Below are 21,591 nucleotides of genomic sequence, written 5' to 3' on the forward strand. Positions count from 1 at the left end.
TCTTTTAATGACAAGTTATTTTTTAATAAAAACAAATTAATTGATAGCGAAAATTTTTATACAATAAATTTGATTATAAGTCGTTTAATTTCTAATTGCTTTCAAGAATTGACAAGTTGCCGACTGTTGAGTATTGAATACGATAGATATTCTCGTTTCATACATGGATATACATATATGTATGTATATTATCTTTTATACTCTTACGTCGGCATGCGAGTACGCATCAGTAGTCGGAGAGTCCATTGGAAGATTACTTACCCCATCCAATCCACGGAGATAGATACCGACTACCTTCGATTCGCGATAAACGTGTCAAGGTAACTATAAAAAAATTGATATTTATCCTGCCAATTATCGTTGTGCTTAGCAACGTAAGACCAGCCAAGATAACTCATGGAGAGTCATGGTCGTTAATTTTTCTATTTTATAATATAAAGTATAAATGGCTTTCCATCTTAAAACCATGTGCATTTTAAGCAATATAATTAACTCATCAATTATTTCATAATCTTTGTCTATTTACCGACTAATTGTTACTTAATAGTGTACAATAATAGAAGTATAGAGTAATCAAGGAAAAAATAAGAATTTTTTACAATCTTGGTCGATTTTATCTCAATCAGATTTTTTCAGTGCTCAATAAAATAATCCAGATAATAAATACTTGAAAAAATTTTTAATTGGCTACACTGTTCGAGCTGACCAACTGCCTAATTCTTTGCTAGAAACCGTAGCTAAGCATTTTTCAATTGGCAACGAACAACAATGTCTCATTTTGCCTCAGGCAGTTACAAAAATATCGTGTCTCATTTCGCCCCGAGTCCCCCTTCGGGGTTGCAAATTAGAAAAAAATAAAAAACGACTTACCATTTCATCGAGGCTCTTGAGATCGTTGGTAACAATTTGTGGTTGTGGTCCGTAAATTAAATATGGCTCTTCTTGTTGCATTTCACCGTATTCATCATCACTCTCATCATTTCCGGTGCCATTAGATGCTTTATTTTCAGCGGCTATCTCACGGTCTATTTGTCGTTCCATTTGCACAAGCATAGGGGCAAGCATACCGAACTTAGCGCCGCGTCTCGCGACCTCGAGTAAACAAAGTATCACGTGTCTTTCATTTTTTCGCATTATGAGGTCGTCGCTCTCAAAAAGTAGACAATCAATGATACCAAGACTATTACGACACCAACTTATAAAATTTGACACGTTGTCACGGGCGAAGAAAGTACCAGCCTTGGCGTTTGGTAGGAAGGCCACGTCACTCAACTGGCACATAGGCACAGCTAGAGATGAAGTTATCGAACGTGTCATCTGCTTTCGGGCTTGACGACGTACTATGTAGTCGGAGGCTGCTTTTCGCACATTGTTGGCGTGCTAAAATAAACAAAAAGAATTTTGTCGTTAATAAAAATCTTAAATTTTTTTACTTTTATTTAAATTTGTTTAATTTAAGATTTAACTATTTTTTTAAATTAATTTTCATATACATATACATATAAACTATAAATATCGATTAAAATCATTACGCCTGACAGTTTCTCAAAGGATTGCAAATTGATGCGACAAAATTTCCATTACAGATAGTATCGCAATTTCTCTTGCTTGCATTAACACTTTAAATTCCTAAACATACACCTAAAGCGACTTTACTTATTTTGTAGTAGATGTCACACAGGATAATAATTTCTTCCTTAGAGGGAAGAGTAGCCGGTGCAAAGTGCCGCAATGCTTTGGAGTGACGATAAAACACGTGACACAGTTTAGTATTACACACGCTTTAACGCGATGCCCAACCTCGGACAACAGAGTGAAAGGCTCTGTGATTATTTACTCCATTCAACTGCATATATATATATATATATATTATACTCAGTAAAGTGTTTCCAATACGTTTTAAAGTCTATAAGATATAACACGATGACAAGATTTGTTATAATTTTAATATAACAAATCCGACAAAATTTCTGTTTTATTTCTATTCACAGCTAAAATTTTATGTAAAGATAAAACATACATGTGAATACAGCGATCAGTCAAAATTGCTTGTAATAAAATTGTAGTGTAATACTTTGCTAAATAAAATTGATATCCCCATTAGCGTTCCGAAGAGTATCCGATTTTGTAAACGCTCTGCACAGTAAAAAATTTTGCGTAATTTTGTTGAAGAAAGTTCGCGGTAAAGACGTGATGTTAAAATAATATGAAAATATGTGTAGATCGGTTCTTCTTTACACACAATTTGTGGTACTGTGTGGGTCATTGATTCGTGTACATGAGGCTCATCACATAAATGCTCAAAACTACGGAAAATTATACTTTTCCAAAGACTCTGAACAGCCAGCTAGCTTTCTCAAACGAGTACGATAGCGTTGCTCAAAGACCTCTCTCTTCGGACGTACGTCCGTCAGGATTCCGATTGCTGCTAATAATTACTATTTCGAAACTCTATAAGAATCAATCTACTTATATGAGAACATGCGAGTAACATAAATGACCGATCAACGGATAGGGCCGTCTAGTAGCAAAATTACGAGCTACTTATTTTTAAACATTCACTGTAAAAAATTTTGAGTCCACGGTTTGGTGTAAATGAATTGGCGTTAGAATTTTTAACACTCCCGGTGTGAAAGTTACACGATGCACGGTGTTAAATTTTTGACCGTGTGAATTAAAACGTTCACACCACCAATGGTGTTTATGTTAAAATTATTTATTTAAAACTCTCGATTACTTCTAGAAGTGCACCGATAGAAATGATAATATATTGATTTTGGTGATGATGATTACAGTGCGCATTTAAAATAATGCATTTTAGCATTATTAATCCACATCTAATAAATCATAAGCATCGATTCTAAAAAATGATTTGTCAATTAAGCAGATCAGTAATGCCGTTATTCTTTTAACACAAAAATTAAAAAGTCTGATCGTAAAGTAGAGTCACCTTAAAAAATAATGATATGCTTGTGCTGAAACCTATATATTATTTGATCATTTTTCGCTACAGATAATATCATTGGACAATATTTGAGGTAATTACACCGAACGGTGTAAAAAAAAACATATATTGTGTTAAAAATACACCGAAAACTTTCACACCGAGGACACCGTGTAAAGTATACTCGAGGACCATTTTCACACCGTAAATTTTTTACAGTGCTCGATTAGATTAAAATTTTCTAGTTTCACATGTTTGGTAAATTTAATCCGTCAGTAGTGTTTAGCAATGCTCGTTAATTTAAATAAACCGATAAAGAAACTGAAGAAGATGGAAGTAAAAAAAAAAAACTAACGAAATACAGTAACAGAACAGAGTAAAAAAAGTAGTAAAATAAAATTAAAAAAAAATTAATAATGAGGCGGTTAAACTTAAATAGAAAGGGAGATGTATTCGTCATTGCAGACGGCCATGTTTAATTATAAATTTTGCTCAACGCAAAATTAATCGTTCACTATATTCTGTACATTATATTCGTAAAAACAAATGAAAGAAAAAAAAATAAATAAATAAAAATATATATTTACACATATCTATAATTTAACGTGTTTTTATACGATGATTTGGCAGTAAGTCCTTGAGATGTTCAGTGATAATTATTGGTTGTCGAACATATATTTATTTTTGAGTAAAATTTATTGCCTTTTTTTTACCACCTGATAAACTTTCCAAAAAATTGATTTTATTTTTGGCATTCTACATCTCAATGCATGCAACTAAAATGTACTAATAAATTTTTTTTCTATTTTATAATATACATATTAGACTTGATAATTTATTATTGATATTAATTATAATTGAAATTAATTCTCTAAAATAATTTATTTTCATTTAATTTCATGTAAATAGTCATTAATAAATTATTTAATAAATTCATATTATTCAAAAATTCTACTTATACAAAAAAAATGTTTACTATTAAAATATAAATGATGATAAATGATAATTTGATTCAATGAATTCAATTTTTCAAGTATTTGAATATGAAAATAAATTCAAATATTCGAGTATTTTATTTACTTTTCATAACTAAAGCAATTGTTTAAAAATAAACAAATATTTTTCGAAAATAATCTCTTATGAGAATAATTTTTTAACTATATATGTATATATAGATTTTTTTTGTTTTTTTTTAGTATCAGTACACTGTCTCTCGTCTTTCTAAATAAAAGTTAAGCCTCCTCTTTCTATTAATTCCAAACATATTCTGGTTATAAGCTGTAAGCTATCCTGACACTGCACACGTGGGAGCAATGACGACCACACGCGCATGTGACGATACATAGGACTTTTAAACGTGTGGTATTCCCTTCAAGTTATAAAAGAGCTTAAATATCTGGAGAGTTATAACTTCTTCTTTAACATCCGGTACTACACTCTCTCTATACTAATCACAATAGTAGTCACGAATCAACTTCAAGTACTGTGGGATACGTATAACGATTAGGTATTATACGTAATATTTATCTATTCATGTATATATTTCATCAATTACTTTACAAAATAATTTTATATCGACAGATGAAATTATGGAAAAAAAAAAAGACACAACTAGTTTCATAATCTTTATAAAAATTTGTATTATTTATTGTAAATTATAATCAATTTATGAATTGAATAATGATGTCAATCTTCGCGTGTCAATAAATTAACCTAGTAGTTTATCATATTAAGAAATACTTTATACTCTTTAGATAGATTTTATATGGAAAACTAGTCTTGTGCAGAAGTTTTCATTGCACATTGAGAAAAAAAAAAATTATGGTATTGCTAATTTTCAATTTCATATATTTTCGGTTTTATAGTTTAAAGATTTAATTAAAAACAATTCTCTTAATAGAAGAAAATTAAGTTCAGTTCAAAATAGGCTGATCTTTTTTTTTTTTTTGAAATTGTGTATTTCACTGATTTTCTACTCAACAAAAGTTGGATTTTTTTTCAGTGTGGTGCAATTTTGAGAAAATTTTGCCATCATATTTATTTGAATTTTAGGATGACCATTAAATTTAAAACTCTAATATTCTCAATGAATGAATTATTGAAAGAAATTGTTTTATTGATTGAATTAATTTAATTTTGTGTCTGATAAAAAATAAAAAGAAAAAACAAACACATGGTAATATTAATTTGCGGATGAGAATCGTCGACAGGATGTCACATATAAAGTGGCTTATGAACCCTTCTATTCATCAAAACTCTTCAATGTCGTTGTGTCTACAACGACGAATATGCTTTATAGAAATGGCCCCTGCATTTTAAATTACTGATTGTATTGTGTGCATTATAGTTAGTGTACTTAATATATAAGTAAGGGACATAAAGAGCTTGATAAAAAAATTTCAAACTGCCCAGTGTGTAAACCAAGATTAAAAGACAGATGTGAAATATAATCTTATATATACTTCATATAATAAATTTGATAAAAAAAAAAAAACTAAATCTACAATTTCTAGTTACATAGTATAATGTTTAAAAGTCAACACTACCATCTGCCACACAATAAATCTCAAAATGAAACTACGACGCGCAATTACATTGAATGAATAAATGTGAAAGAAACTGCCATCACTTGCGGCTTTTGAATCCCCCAAAATTATCGTCCAACGTTTCATATTTATATATATCAGGGGTTACATCACATGATTTACATTCATCTAATCTTACAATTGACGCATTATAAATTGCATGTATGAATATCACTATGAATAAAATATTGTTAATTTTTAACAAAAGCCTACTCTAGTACAATCAAAACTTGACATTGTAATATAAACATAGAACATAAACCTGATTAAATATATATATATGAAATATAAGTAGCCGTGTCTAAAGACTGTATAGAGAAAGATTAAGTGAAAGATTTTGATTTTTCTTTGTCCTCATCCCTACTATTATTTATTGAGTAGATTTATGTTAATATACAATACTTGTTTTCTCAAATTGTAAAAGAGTACTTGATCGTGTGGTAGACTTGTATTACTGTCAGCCACATAGAGCAGCTGCAAGTAATTCATTGTTATTTTATTTGTTTATATATTGTTTTTATGTTTTTATAAATTTTTAATAAGTAATCGTACATAAATATTGAGTAGCAGGTGGCTCGTGAATCATTTCGATATCTGCGGTCGTCTTGTCACTGAATTTCCTTAAAATTCTGGTGACACGTTTTCTCTACGTAAGACCAGAGAACAAAAAAAACCTCATACACACAACATATATATGTTCGTATAGAGAAACAAAGCCCTTTTACAATTAAACATTCATGAGACCTTACATGGAAACAATATAAACATGTTTATTACCGTTACTTCTGACATAACAATCTAACAATAACAACAACAATAATAATATCAGCAACAACGGCAATGTATATATAGACAATTGTATGTACGATTTAACTTTGAATCATCGGTTACAAGACCTTTATTTACTTACCACACGATAACGGAAGTTGTGATGTGTGGCAAAGCTTAGCAGCATTAATTGCAAGAGTCATATCTAATTAGTCGTAATCGTGCAGCATTTAATGTCTATTAGCCGCCGTCCTACTGTATAAACACCGTCACTTGTGTATTTATATCTTTTATTATCAAATGGATTATTCATTTTTCTTTCGTTTTTAATTTTATTTTATCTGATAAGCTTGACGTATGGTTACATATAGTATAGGAGGTAATAGCTATTTTATTTATCAAACTCGAGCAGTTATAGTATTATTATCATTGTTATCTTTGTTGACATTATGGAAGCCGGATATTTTTGACTTGAGTTATTTAATATTTTTATCAAAAAATAGTCTATTGATTTTAGTATTTAAATATTTTTCGGTGAAGGTCATAACTTTTATATTAAACCTTTTATATTTAGTGTGCTCTTTCGAAGTTGTAATTGACATGAATACGTTAATTTTTTAAACTTATAATCGAAAGTTGATGAATTATTTTTCCCAACATAAGTCGTTAGATAACGTGATTTATATATTTTAACAATAATAAAAAAAGTAAACAGTAACCTTTTATAATTTTGTTTGTAATCTATATTAAGGATTGCTGAATAAGTATTATTTTGAGTGAAAGTATTTGTGTTTTATTGTTTTCTCACAATTGTGTCTAATGTAGTTTCTTCATACTAATTTTTATAGTTATCATTGTTAAATAATTTCACAACTACACAAAAAAAAGGATTTTTTGGCGCAAGGGAATTTTCGTTTTCATTTCATAATACACTGAGAAAAAAATTGACTAACATTTGATAAAATGATTTATTAACATTTAATACGCCGCTGATCAATATTTAGTATAAGTTTATTAATATTTGATAAGCTTGTATTAATCATTGATATGTGAGATTTGTACAGACGTCGTATCCTCTAACCTAACACACTGCCTGATAGACGTGTTACAGTTAATAAATTGTTTTTATGCTTATTCAAATAATAATTAACATAAAAAATAAAGTGCTATGGAAGAATTATTAAAAAAATGGGACGTTCGAAGTTATTTCCAATTTTGATATTTGTGTTCATATTTATTAATATTTCATAAATACGTTTACTAATACTTACTCTCTAAAAACGAATTAGTGAAAATCACTATTTGGCAGTGAATAGTCACTTATTGCTAGTGCAAAGTATACCACTATTTGAATTAGTGATATACTTTTCACTAGCAAATAGTGAATAGTCACTAATTTCACTATTTCATATTTAAGAGAGTAATAAATCGTTTATTAATATTTGACAATGGTTTATTTGGAAACAATCTAAGTAAACCATTTACTCAATATTGATAAATTTGATTAATATTTGATAAATTGTTTTCTCAGTATACAAAAAATTTCTTAAAGTGAGTAAAAATTTTTTGCATCGAGAAATACTTTTTTTCTGTGTACTGCTTAAATAATTTTGAAATTATTACATTAAGTTTCGATACTTTCTTTGTATATTTAATTTTTAAAAATGTTAGGTCAAAAGACTATATTAATAGAATCTAAATATAGGTATATTAACTTTGGAAAAGACAGCGTTACACCTTTATAGATAAGTCTTGTTATGAACCTAGTGTGAACATTTAACGCTATTCAAATCTAAATATTACAAAATTCAAAATAAAATGTTAACAAGTTTTCTATGAATTCTCTCTGACAGATCATAGCTAATATGTAGGTCTTATTTGTTTGAATAAATATATTTCTAAATATATATTAGATAAAACATTTTATTTATGTTTTGATATTTAATTATTACACACTATAAATTATTTTAAAAACTAATAGTTATGATTTAAAATGATAGCAAAATAAAATATATTATATAACTATATTTATGGTAATAATTTAATCATTCATAATAATTTATCAGCAGTATTATAGTTGTCAAAAAAATCGATTTATAAGTGCGAGTTTTTTAGGGTCAGTTAATCTCAGATCTCATGCATAATGCAGTGAAGAGATGAATTCCTCGCACGCGTTTAGTTCTGAGATCCAGGTATGAGTTATCCTATATTTATTATAAATTACGACCCTTCATATATATCTATCTGTACAAAACACTCACACTAGCAATCAACAATCGAATCCCATCGACAAAAGTGTCAGTCTTGCCCTCTAAACCCATAACATTTATCTGGCAAATATAATTCTTGTTATGTATCCCCAAAGGTTTATAACAACATGACGGTTACTTTACAGTTTTGGTATGCAGAGGGGTGTGTCAAACATTTCAAGTGAGTGCTGATGCATCCTGAGAATTTATAAGAAACATAAAAAAAAAAAATACATATATGTATATATATATATTTTACGTTTTTTTTTAATCCCAAGCACGATCCTCAGTTTTGGTAGAACACGAGAATAAACTTTACTCCATTGTAATTTAATTCTATTTTTTTTATCATGAGAAATGACGGGTGTATTTAACCGCATGTTAATTATTTACTCAACCAAAATATATTTTTCACTCTTTTCATTTTTTTTACCCTTTGAATACATCGCTTCAAATAATCTTTTTATTTTTTTTTCTTGTGCAAAAATAGAGTGAAAAAAAACACAATAGCTTGCAAGGGAAACTTTTTAAATATTTACCCAGTAATTATTAATAATAATGCATGCAAATTAATTTTGATTTTAACAATTTAATTGTTTATAAATTTTTAATAATAAGAGATGGAAAGTATACTGTTAGTAATTAATATTAAAACTTTCTCAAGCATCTATAAACACAACAATTAATCATGGTAATTAATTTATTCAAAGTTTCTGTGTGTGCTTAAAATTCATAATACGGTATTTTTAAATTAATTGTATAAAAAAAAAAATAATAAATAGATAAATAAATAACTTTAAATAAAAATGAAGCACATATTTACTATGTATATACATATTATTTAACAAGTAATTATTTAAATTACATGTTTAATTATTTAGACGCGCGAGAAAGTTTTGATAATATTATGAGGATAAGATGTATATAAAATAATATTTTATTTGCACGATAATTCACGTGCATGTGATTACTGATGGTATTAAAAAAAAACTATACAGCACACAGATGTTCAATAATATAATTAATGTTGTTTTTTTCCTTTAATTAAATAAAAATGAATAAGTGTTTTGATTTGACATCATCCACTCGTTTAAAAGTATCTTAACAACATTTGCACATGTCGATTTCTTGTGCAATATCACATGCCACTTACATATACTTTTCTTTATACATATATGTGTGTGTATCATTAGACAACAGACAGACAGTATTGCTTTTTGCTTGCGATTGATAAGATTTATAGGTATAATCATAACTGAAGATCTTTCCGCAAGCATGCTACTAAAAAGCCGCGGTACTGTTTGAGGTGTCATATATTGTGTCGATGAAAAGAACCGTAAATATGATAAAATCACCGTTAATTTTAATCGATCGTATAATTTTCAAATAATTTTAAGTTTAATTATTTTTTTTTTTATTTAAATTATTGGTTTAAATTATTTAAAAAAAATACATATTTATAGCGACGATAAGTATATTAAAATCTTTTGAATATTTCATAATCTAATTCCTATAAGATACCTAATAAAGATGTTATATATATGTTATGTATTGATGACCTTTTAAAATGATTGAGAGATGTCTAATTTACACGTTAATCACGTCCAATCAATTGGTTTAAAATAAACCGACTGAAACTTTAATTTTTCTTTTACATATTTTTTTTAAGTTTAATATAGTTTCCTAATGGTTTTAAATTATGAAGTGAAAGCTTAAATTATTTGAATATCTTTGATGTATAATCTGTGAAATATAAACATTATAGTTCGTAGAACGATGCTCTGGTGACTGGTGTAGTAGTGGAAGCTTTAAAACTTCATTTGTTTTTGGCTATTTTTGTAGTTAGAAATTTTTTTTATGACATCCCCCACTGGAAATGCGGGTGCACACAGTTGACGATGAATTTAAATTTAGACACCAAGGGTAAAATACTTTCGAGTATGTACATAAATATAGGATAGTTCGGTGTGTGTGTAGCTTATATGCTTTTTCTATTTTGTGTGCCGTCTCTGTATTTGGTTCCATTCATAACGGCAAGTCACAGCAGACGACAAGCAGAACGGAAGTTTGAAAAGTATAGATGACTATGAGCCAGCCGGTTTAGTTATGATACCAAGGCATCGTGTGCTTTTGCGCTTTACAATAAACACTTTCCTTATTCATATATTCCTGTGGGATTTCCTCTTGGTATTCACACTACGGTCTTTAGTTCGAGGTCGATGCACGAGATGCTTCAGTATACGAGTGGGTTGCTTTTGTTATAGAGAAATTGTTTTTTATAATTTTTATTTTTGTTAATAGAGAGGGCGTGTCAGTAACCTTTAAGTTAAAAGAAAAGATGTATAAGTTAAAATTTGAAATTCTCATTCAAAATTCAAAATTTTATTGACAGTCATTGAAGAAGAATTCATTTAAATTATTAATCAATTTTATTTTTTTTTGAATTTTTTTATTGTGATTGCTGTAAAAAAATTGCGTAGTAAACGCGGTTTGAATCCGGAGCAGATGATTTCTTAACTATTTAATCCCTTGATGTAAAATTCACTATAAAGGAAAATTTATTTTAACATTAAAACTACGGATCGGAGTGGATGCGAATTAACGTAAAATTCACTTCCGTTTTTTTTTTCAGTCTACTGGAAAAATTTGTACACTAATGTTAATTTTTATCTTCATTTTTAATTGTCTATTACTCCAAAGGAAAAAATAAATCATTGTAATAATATCTGGCATTTACCGTTTTTATTCCCATAAATTATTTTTAAAGCTCTAATTTTTACGTTATAGTTTGTTGTGTTCCACGAATAGAAGTGATGGCAAACAATGTGCGGAAAATTAGTAATCAAGGCTGTCATGAGAAATCAGGTCTCGAGGCGAGTGTCATGCAGCAATTTACGACAACTTGTAATCTCACATCAGTGTGACATTTTGTTACATACTCTATATCATTATCTCCAGTTATTTTCCATTAATTTAATCGTTAATATTTTATGAAAATACACCGTTAAATGTGATACAATTTATCCATATCACATTAAGTCACGAATAAGTAATTTTTCATGGTTAAAATAAGTTAATTTAAAAATGTTTTAAAAATGGTAATTTGGTCAGGTTATAAAGCATAAGCTATTTTAAATTTCTAAGCCTCATACATTTTAAATTAAATACATCTTATATTTAACGTCAACTCAATTCTACGCATGACAATGATCGTTTTATTCAATTTCATTTATAAATATATGTATATATATAAGTATATGTGACAAGTTTAGTTGATGCTTCTCGTGGGACAAAATAAACGAATGCATTTCCTCTTTCATAATAATAACTTTCCAAATAAGATGGAACAACTTTTTTAAGACGATTTAAATTATCATTTGTAATAAATTGTTATTGAAAAAAAAATATTAAAAAAATTTTCCTCTTAATTTATTAAACCAAAAAAAGTAAATAAATAAATTCCTTTGATTCTTCAGAATATTTTTTTTTTTTTTTTAAATCTTCAGTACTATTTATCGCAATAATTATCGTATAATTATTACAGCAATATAAAAATAAGGTTACTTATTTTTGATCACTATAAGGTAATGTTTAATCGCAATCAATTTTTTTTTTTATCACAACAAAAACTCGTAATACCAATGTGGGAGATCTGTGAGTGGGTCATAAATTCCAATTGTGATAATGCACCAACAGCGAATACGGGTAATGAAATAATTGTCGTTGATTAACAACATATCATTTTATGATTATATATATTTTTGTACGTTCGAAGAGATAATTATTTATCCGGAATTGTGAAAAATAATTTTTTATTTATTATTCGTTTATTATAAATTCATTGTAAGTTATTATTAGTTTTTTTTTACACTTTACTTAGCAATGTATCATTATTTATAATTGTAAACACAAAAACTGATTTATGGAATTGTTTTTTCTAATGAATATTGGTAAATACATATTATACATTAAAAGTTATGAATCAAGAGTATTGCACAAATAAGTGCATTATAGTTTATGAGTAATGTCAGTAATATAAAATTACTTGTCAATAGTTTATGAGACACTTGGAGTTATACTATGTATTTGTCATTTTTGACATAGAAGGCTGTGCCAACGTCAATCTTTCTTTCTTATTGGCATATTGTTTTTATATATATATGTATATATATATTTACTTAATCTTAAGAGAGTCGTGGACTCGAGGTTATGCTTGTAAGTAATGATACTATATTAAGAATAAGAGAGAGTTTTCGTATGTACAAAAACAAAAAATTGATCTATATATACACATATATATATAAATATATGTATGTACATGCATATAATTTCTGGATAGAAATAATAAGAGTTGAAAATGATTTATTGAGACTACTTCTCAAGAAATATATTACAGTAATTGTTTTAAGTTTTTTTTGTGATTATTTTTGAGACATTATTGCTTTAGTGAAATTGAAGTACTATATTTTTTATACCACAAGTAAAACGTTACAAATTATTTTTCGGGTTATTTTTATTTTAAGAGAGTTCCAGTCAATACCTTGTATTATTAAATAATTTTTTATTCGTTCATCAATCGAAAGTTACATTACAGTAAACAAGGTAGATAATAATAAGCGTAAATATGAATTAGGAATATAAATAATGAATAAATAAAAAAAAATTTGTATCGTAATCGGTATCTTGGTGAAACGAATAACGAGTCATCATTTCGTAAATCACTTGGACGGAAACAAATTGCGAATGCTCGTTTACGAGATCGTAAACGAGACCTTCGGCTCGTCTTCTTTTTCAAATGCAAGTCTACTGTATAGTAAGTACTATATATAATACTGTTTAACTGTTCACCAGTTGTTTTACTTTAGATTTCATACGCGCCGCGAAAATATATTTCTTCCGGGCTTTATCGTCTCGTTCGTTTCACTCTTTATGTTTGACGCTATATTATATATCTTAGTACTTATTTTCATAGTATATTGTGGTACATATAGCTTCTCAACTTCACTTTTTCTTACAATTTTGTCGTATTTACTGTACAACCAGATCCAAGTTCAAGTAGTCAGACGATATATTTTTCAGATCTTGTAAATTATACGATCAAACTATATTTGTACTGCGCAGTTTAGAAAACTTTGTGAGAAAATCTTGGATCGTAAATTATCACGATTGTTAGTACAAGCAAGTTGTGTTTAAATAAGATATTTAAGTCATGATATGATGCTCCGATATCGTTAACTATTACTATTTTTTTTTTAAATACTCCATATTTTTTATTTAAAAAATAATAAAATTTTATCGTTGTAAATTATTGATCAATTATTTTAATTTGAGTGATCATGATAAACATTTTATTTAATGAATAAGAGACTTCATATTTTATTTATTTAAGGTTAAGGAGGAAGGGACTCCGTGAAAAGAAATTTCGATAGTGTTTGAGTATTACGTGAAGTTCAATATTTAACCTTTTAACAGTAAGCTTAAAAATTTGCACGCTACGAGTAATGCTAGTTTGACCGACCGCTATTAGAAGTATCCCGAGTCGAAACAAAAATTCTAGTTTAGTCCTCAAAAGCACAATTCCTTTGATGGTTCATTTGCCGCCCAGAAAGTAAGTTTACTTTAGTACTCAAAACCCTCAATGAGAACTATGAGGTCTAAATGCAAATAATTTATCGATTTTAAATTATAACTGAGACCTCAAAATCCTTAACGAATAAAAATTTATACTTCGGACTTTGAAAAATTTTCGATAGAAAAAGGGAAGAGACCCAATACAGTCTATAGGGTTCTATGCGGTTTTTGTCGCAGTTGAGTGGATTCTATGGAAATTTTTGAATAGGGGAGAGAATACGCCGAATGAGACTTTTGAGACTCAAATGTGGATTAAATTACTCCTGTATGTTTTGAGTATTTTGAGGCTCTAATCCAGATTATGTTATTCCAGTTTAGTCCTCTAAGTGGTAAAATTGGTCGTAACTACTACTTTGAAAACTAAACTAGGATAACTTTCTGTACTGTTGTCAATCTTAAAATTCTAAATTGATCCTCAAAAACCTCATTGAGACCTTTGAGACTTAAATCCGAATTCGTTTTTTGACTTGGGTACACTCGGTTTTTTTACTTTTGAGAAGGGGACTTTATCTATTACACGAATAAAACTATATCTTAATGAAAAAGACATGATTTAATGATATTATAAACTTTATTTATTTTGAAACTTCACATTAATTAATATTTGTAACATAAACACATTATAAGAAGTTTTATTGATTTTAAATTTGATTAACGGTCTTTCAGACCGGGGTTACCGTTTAAAGGTTAAATTTCAAGAAATACAGAAAATATTTAAGAATATTGATGAAATTCAAAATAGTGTGAAAAAAGAACGAACACAAAAATAATAGTCGACATTTAGATCTTCATGTCGTTGACTTTCTACGTGTCCACGAAACTAGTTAATGTTTGCGCTACTTATCCTCGCAGTAGTCTACTCTAAATATTTCAACGGCGTGAATTTATGTCGTTGTCCCATGAATAAACGACGCCAAGATACCTTAGAACTTATATATACATATCTATATATATGTATATAAACTATGAGACAGAGATAGTAAAACAAACTCTAGTTTAAACTCTTATAAACGAATAATACTATCGCGTATACTCTCTTTAAATACCTGAATGTCTCGTCGCGCGTAGTGCTTCCGAGGAAGTTGAGGCACGCGAATCAACGAGCTAACTATAAATTTGTACAAAATTATTGCCACAGTATGCAGTCTGTACTTTGTTGTATTTCGTCCAAGTTGAGTTATACATTTACACAAGACAGCTGTATATACACAAAAAAGAATAAATCCAAAATATTTTAATATTTCATTTGTTGACGGCAGTCAACCACGCAAACAAGGGACGTGGAATATGTGAATCTTCTTCTTGCAAATGAAATGTAAATACCCGTCAAGTTATTTTGCTTATGACAAATAAAGTAGTTATGATAAATATGTTAGCATAGGCTTAAAACTTAACATATGAACAAGAAATAAAAACGTACGGATGTACTTGAAGCATATAGAAAACACGTGGTAGTATAAGTCTTTGGAAATATTATAAACGTGGGATAAATGTGCCCGATGTTGACGTAAGATGAAGGGAGAGTAAAGAAAAGAAATGGGAAAATAAAGAAAATAGTGAAGAAGAGAGAAAGAAAGAAAGAGAGAGAAAGAGCGATGAATGGGTATGGTGTTGATTTAAATCCTGACTAGACGCGACGATACAGCTTGTCGTATATATGTACCAGTGAAAGTCTTACTCAGTGCTTCGGAATAAGCAAACGGCCTCGCGTGTACCTAGTACTAGATAATCAACTGTTACAGAATTACAAACATGAGAGGAATCGTAGAACGAGTGTAGTGGTGAGCTGGAGATAGGAAGGGAGTTTAAGTCTTTGAAAGACTCAATGGCCTGTTACGCGCCCGTTTTATTCTGGTTACGCCAGTTACAGCTTATGGGCGCAGCGATACAACTATTTATTTCCTTTTTACGCGTCGTCTCTTCATATCAATATATAATATAATATGATATATTTAATGTTGTTGGTTGTTGGTGTTGTTGTTGTTGTTGTTGTTGTATACGCACTGTGACGAATTTATAAATTGTAATTTAATTTGCTAATGTTACTAACGCAGACAGTTAATATAATTTAAAATGCAAGAGAGAAATGCACTGTTCAAGTCTGCAAACTGTGATAGGCATGTGATAATGATTAACGACTCTACAATATCTATTGCGATTTTAATACGTACTACACTACATATTATTACTCTGAAGTTTAGATAATAAATTTAGTGACACGACAAAAAATTTAAAGAAATAGGATTATCGAGAGCGTAACGAGCTGTAATCAAATCAAACAACATTACAAATGGAATGTTGTTTGTTTTTTTTTCTTTTCATTTATTTTTATAATTTTTGTATATTTACTTGATGTTTATTTATTACTTTAAATCTTTTATGTTGTCATATACAAGATAACTATTTTGTATGATGGGTTTTATTATTTTATTTTCAATAAATTAAAAAAAAATTATATAATTATTTGAAATGTCAGTTGGTAAATGAATATAAAATAAAGTAATAAAAATTATTTTAAAATTGAATAAAATAAAATTATTCACGTTTGCGTAAAAAGAAATGTCATCTATCCACTTCCTCATACTCAAGGAAATTGAACTTTTGTGTTGCAATCGCACAATAAATAATAATTTTGAATGACAATTTTTATCTAAGACACAGCAAAATTTTTTTAACGAACGTGATTTTTAGTTTTAGGTATTCTTCCAGAGAATGTTAAAGATTTATTTAATAGTCCAAGTCTTTATTAGTGAATAAAATTGAATCAAATATCGATTGTCGCGACCCTTTGGTTAGTCACGCTATGAACGGAATTCCCGCTTTTTTATATTGATTATATGAAACAAACTAAAGATTATTAGCTTTTGCCAATCAAGTAATTCTTATATTTTTTTAATTCAGTTTGAATAACTTTCATAACCGTAATGATTTTTATTTTTTTAAATAGATAATTATTGATATGAATAAACTATAATGTAAGCGCGGTGAGTCTTTCACAGAGCGACGAATTTCGTCAATAAAATTTGACGTCCACTGTTGTCACACTTGAGGTTATACTACTTGAAATTTTTTTAGGCTTTACTCAATTCTTGCACTTATTCAAAAAGATTTACATTGCCGCGACTCGGGTCAAAAAAATTACTTGATTTTCACTTACTCTACTTAGTTAACTTGATTTCGGCTACACTTAATTTTTTAATTTTAATATGACTTTTTTAACTTGAAGATTTACGTTAAATTCAAATCAAGTTTGACTTAGATTTGACTTGAAAACTAGAGTCAAATTAAAGTCACATTGACTTGGTATTGCCTTAAATTACTTAAATTTCAACTAAGTCAACTAAGTCAAATCTAAGAAGTGACTTTAATTTGAGTTGGTTAGCGAAAATCAGTACTAAGTAAGGCAACTTAGTCAAAAGTAAGTCAAAACCAAATGTGTTTTCATATCCTAAAATATGTTTTTCATGATACCAGTATCGAAACTTAAAGTTTCAATGTCTCTACAGCCAGTCGAAACAAGCTAATTTCAAGCCGATGTTGCAAATAACTGCTAGCGAATTCGTAACTCGCAAATACCTTCATACAGCGGGCAGAAACATGCGTGTTTTTTCCTTTAGGAAGAAACACAATTGTTCCTGCCCGGTGTTAGTTATATTTAATGTTCATTTAATGAATAAACATAATATTTTTGTCTTATTTACTTTTTAATAAGTGATTGTAAATCACAGATTTCTCATTCTCTAACAGTTCTCCGCATCATCGGCTTGAAGTTAACTTGTTTCTTACTGACTATTGACACTGAATCTGGAAGTTCCGATGCAGGTAATCATGAAAAATATGGTTTGTGACTCAGGATAAAACACGATTTTAGACTGCGGGTAATGTCAGCCCATTTCACCCTAGTCTGAAATCGTCTTGTTTCATCCCTTGTCACACAATATACTATTTCATTTATTAAAATAAGAACTCATACTTGACTTGCTTTTGTCTTGCTAGACTTGCTTTATTTTTAATTTTTAAAATTACGCCAAAACCAAGATATGAATTTCTTCGACCCGGGTGTTCTGGGACATTCACCAAAAGCTACGTAACCAACGAGAGGTTGAATTTGTGAAAAATATTATAAGTAAAAATCCGCTTTATTATTTGTAAGAGCCCGAGCAACTAATTGCCATGGCCAACGAAAACTATATTTGCAGAAACTCAAAAGAAAAAAAAATTATCGTGTCGTTAGCAAGAACTAAAAAAAGTTTGTAGATGCAGGGATAAAATTGTAAAAGAACAAAAACAAAACAAACATTTCTTTTGCAGACTAACACAGATATGCAAGCTGCAGAAAATTCTAAAAGAAAATTCTTCATTTAGCTTTTGTTAAGGCTGCTCTCTTTTTTTTTAAATATTTTTTTTCCTCCATTTCTTTTATTCCCGGTTATGTTTTGTCGCTTAGTCTTTACTTGTGACTATTACAGCTCAGGCGTCATTCGGACATCGCAGTCATATCACGTATATCGTAGAGTTTCCGTTGAACGTCATATACGTACGCATCCTTCTTCCTCTCTGGTCGACGCACGCTCGACCGAGTTCGTTATCCTCATACTTTTACACATTACATTACCTTACGACTGCTTTTGTGCACATACTACATACAGATATGAATAAGACAGTGAAGCCTCTTGGAAGAGAGCTTAACAGTAAATAATTCATTGCGTTGAGAGTCTAAAAAAATTAGGGAGAGACCTAGCGCAGTGTAAGAGTATAAAGAAACATATATATAAATACATATGTATACATGCTAAAGTTTCATACGAGGGGAGGAGGAACAGTATATATATATATATATATATATATATATATATATATATATATATATATATATATATATATATATATATATATATAAAAGCGCTTGAGGCACACTGTGTTTACGTCTAAGCTTTTTCTTCAGTTTCTTTATTCCATCCTATCCAGAGAGATATGTATTTGATCGTAAATTATCGTTGCACTTGCGAATGCGTGTGTTTATAGGTTTTTCTTAACGGTATATATGTATTCTATCCAGACTCTTGTCTTGAAATTATTTGTATTGGTATTTACTTATTTTTTTTTAAATATAAATAAAGTTCCAAGATTTCGTTTCAATAGATAAAGCAAATATAATATTATTGTTGTATAATATGACGATAGTGGATAAAATGTAATGCGATAAGAGACAATTACCTTGCAAAGAGGTACCCCTGTGTCAAGCCTGTCCATAAAATTATCCAGGTTTATCCTTAATTCTGGGTACAAAGCGTTCAGCCACTCGGCAAGATCCTCCTTCATTGCGATCAAGTACTCTTCGGAGGATTTGAATGGCCTGTAAGGCCTTGCTTCCAGTAGCACTGACATTATTGCTGAGTTTGTCTGTAAAATATATATATTTAAACGTTAAAAATAATATTAATAATAATGATAATGATTTAGAAAAAAAGGATAGGTATTTAAAAAAATAAATAAAATAATTAATGATGAAGAATTCGTCTGAAAGGAGCCGAATAAATATGTCACGCTTGCAGACAAACGGCGCTAATAAATTCTCTTCACGTGTTGGCACAATAACGAACGGCGTACTTACAAATTGAATGTACAGTATGCGTTTAAAAAAGTATTAAAAGAAAGCTGAATATTTTAACAGTATTAAATATCATAATCATTTTATTTTTTATAGCAAATTCTTTCTGCTATTTTATATGAATTTATGAGTGATATTTATAGAAATGTATCATTGTTTTAATTTTAATATCATCAGTATTTTTAAAGTTAAATTGAGTACGTTGCGGATGTGCTAATAAATAGATTATGACTTTTATCAGTTTAAATAACGAGTAGATGTATATATGTATATATAAATTGTTTATTTAGTGTCGAATATGTTTATTTGTGAGTCACGCGGAGAGATGGGACACTCGATGACAGTTTGCGTCTGTCGTGAAAAAAATAATCTTATCGTCCCTCAACGACCTACATCCTTTCTCTCTCTTTTTTCTTACTCTCTTTCCAGTGAGATATAATTTAAACGAGAAATATCAACGACAATACTAAGACAGTAATTAGATTAACTTACTCCTATATCTGGGGTCTTGGATCTGCGCTGGACAGTTTAAGCTCGTTACGGGTGAGCTAAAGTCCAATACTTGTCTGGTTTTATCTACTTTTATCATAGGTTACTAGTCAATTATTACATTAGAGTAAGATTTTTATCAGGCGCTATTATGTTCACATTTCATCGTCGTAAATGAACAATAGATGGTAATTATTTTAAACTCAATGACAATAATGATGTCGTAACTACTTTGTGAAAATAATAGGTTACTTATAATCTACAAGTTTATATACCCTTTTTATTTAATACTTTAATTTATCATTCCTTCAATGTCGTTTAACTTTTATACTTTGTTTTAAGTGTTTTATTTTTTTAATTATTAATGACTCGAGGTTATACTAACAATATATACTTAACATGTATATAATACTTTTTTTTTTTTTTCTAATTAAATTAATTTTCTTTAAAAAATTTTTTTTTTAATTTACACTGATTCTATTGTTTATATTTGAAGTGTATTAGACTGTATAATTTATGGAAAAAATTAATAATCGCTTGGGAAATGAATTTAATATTTTCGAAATGTATTTAATTTATAATTTTATTATATTAAATTAAAATAAAATATGTTATATACAGAAAAAAAGGAGTTCTTGGTGTAAAAAATTTTTACTCGTATCAAGAAATTTTTTCTACTCCCAGGTTAAAAAAAAAACTTGATTCAAGCTCGCTTCACCTGATTTTCTTTTGAAGTTATCGATTTGCTGACCATTTTTTGATTAGATCTCAACTTTTTCGACTTGAATTGAATTTTTGTCAACTTTTAGAACTTTTTTCATCTTAGTTTGAGCTTATTCGTCTTTACTTCGAGCACGACAGTCATTCAACTTTCTAAACAAAGTCGAAAAAAGTTGTTTATTCGCCTTACTTCAGACTTGATCAACCAAATCAAAAACATGCAGTATTTTTTAGTTTAAAATTTATTTTTCACGTTTTACCTCAGTTTTAACTTTTTTGCCTTATAATTTAAGTCAAATAAGTCTAAATCAAGTCAATTCCGACTTTAAAAAATTAATATTTTAAACCGATGAAATAAATATTTACTGTTGCTAAGAATGAAATGAAAAGAAGAAAACAATCATAGAAAATCATATCCATTTCCATGATTATTTTCCAATATCGAGTTTTTTCTGATATCGAAATTTTGGAAACCGCGAATAGCAAGTAGCAAGTATATCAACTTCGACACCGCCGTCCATCTTACGACATTAAATAAATTAATATTTAGATTTGATTTAAACTTTTTCGTCTTAAATCGTGACTAAGTAAGTC

At 28.8% G+C, this 21,591-nt stretch overlaps 2 protein-coding genes across 5 annotated transcripts in view; one reads left to right on the forward strand and one right to left on the reverse strand.

Annotated features, from left to right (window-relative positions):
• LOC130663926 (uncharacterized) overlaps positions 1–21,591 on the forward strand; it is a 168,966-nt gene that overhangs the window by 58,856 nt on the left and 88,519 nt on the right. Inside the window, exon 5 of one of the 3 annotated variants that reach the window (XM_057463500.1) lies at positions 11,334–11,901. The exons of the other annotated variants lie outside the window; for them this stretch is intronic. The gene's annotated coding sequence lies outside the window, so the exon portion shown is untranslated. Of the gene's footprint in view, positions 1–11,333; positions 11,902–21,591 lie in introns of those variants that run through there. 3 annotated transcript variants of the gene reach the window in all.
• The window catches only part of LOC130663924 (GAS2-like protein pickled eggs), a 59,069-nt gene that overhangs the window by 33,159 nt on the left and 4,319 nt on the right, over positions 1–21,591 (reverse strand). For both annotated transcript variants that reach the window (XM_057463496.1, XM_057463495.1), the window contains exons 2-3: positions 19,395–19,580; positions 871–1,380 (exon numbers count right to left, since the gene is read on the reverse strand). In XM_057463496.1, the coding sequence (XP_057319479.1) occupies positions 871–1,380; positions 19,395–19,565 (681 nt within the window). In that variant the 5' untranslated portion in view covers positions 19,566–19,580. The remainder of the gene's footprint in view (positions 1–870; positions 1,381–19,394; positions 19,581–21,591) is intronic.

Source organism: Microplitis mediator, chromosome 2, assembly GCF_029852145.1.
Source record: "Microplitis mediator isolate UGA2020A chromosome 2, iyMicMedi2.1, whole genome shotgun sequence".
NCBI classification, from domain to species: domain Eukaryota; kingdom Metazoa; phylum Arthropoda; class Insecta; order Hymenoptera; family Braconidae; genus Microplitis; species Microplitis mediator.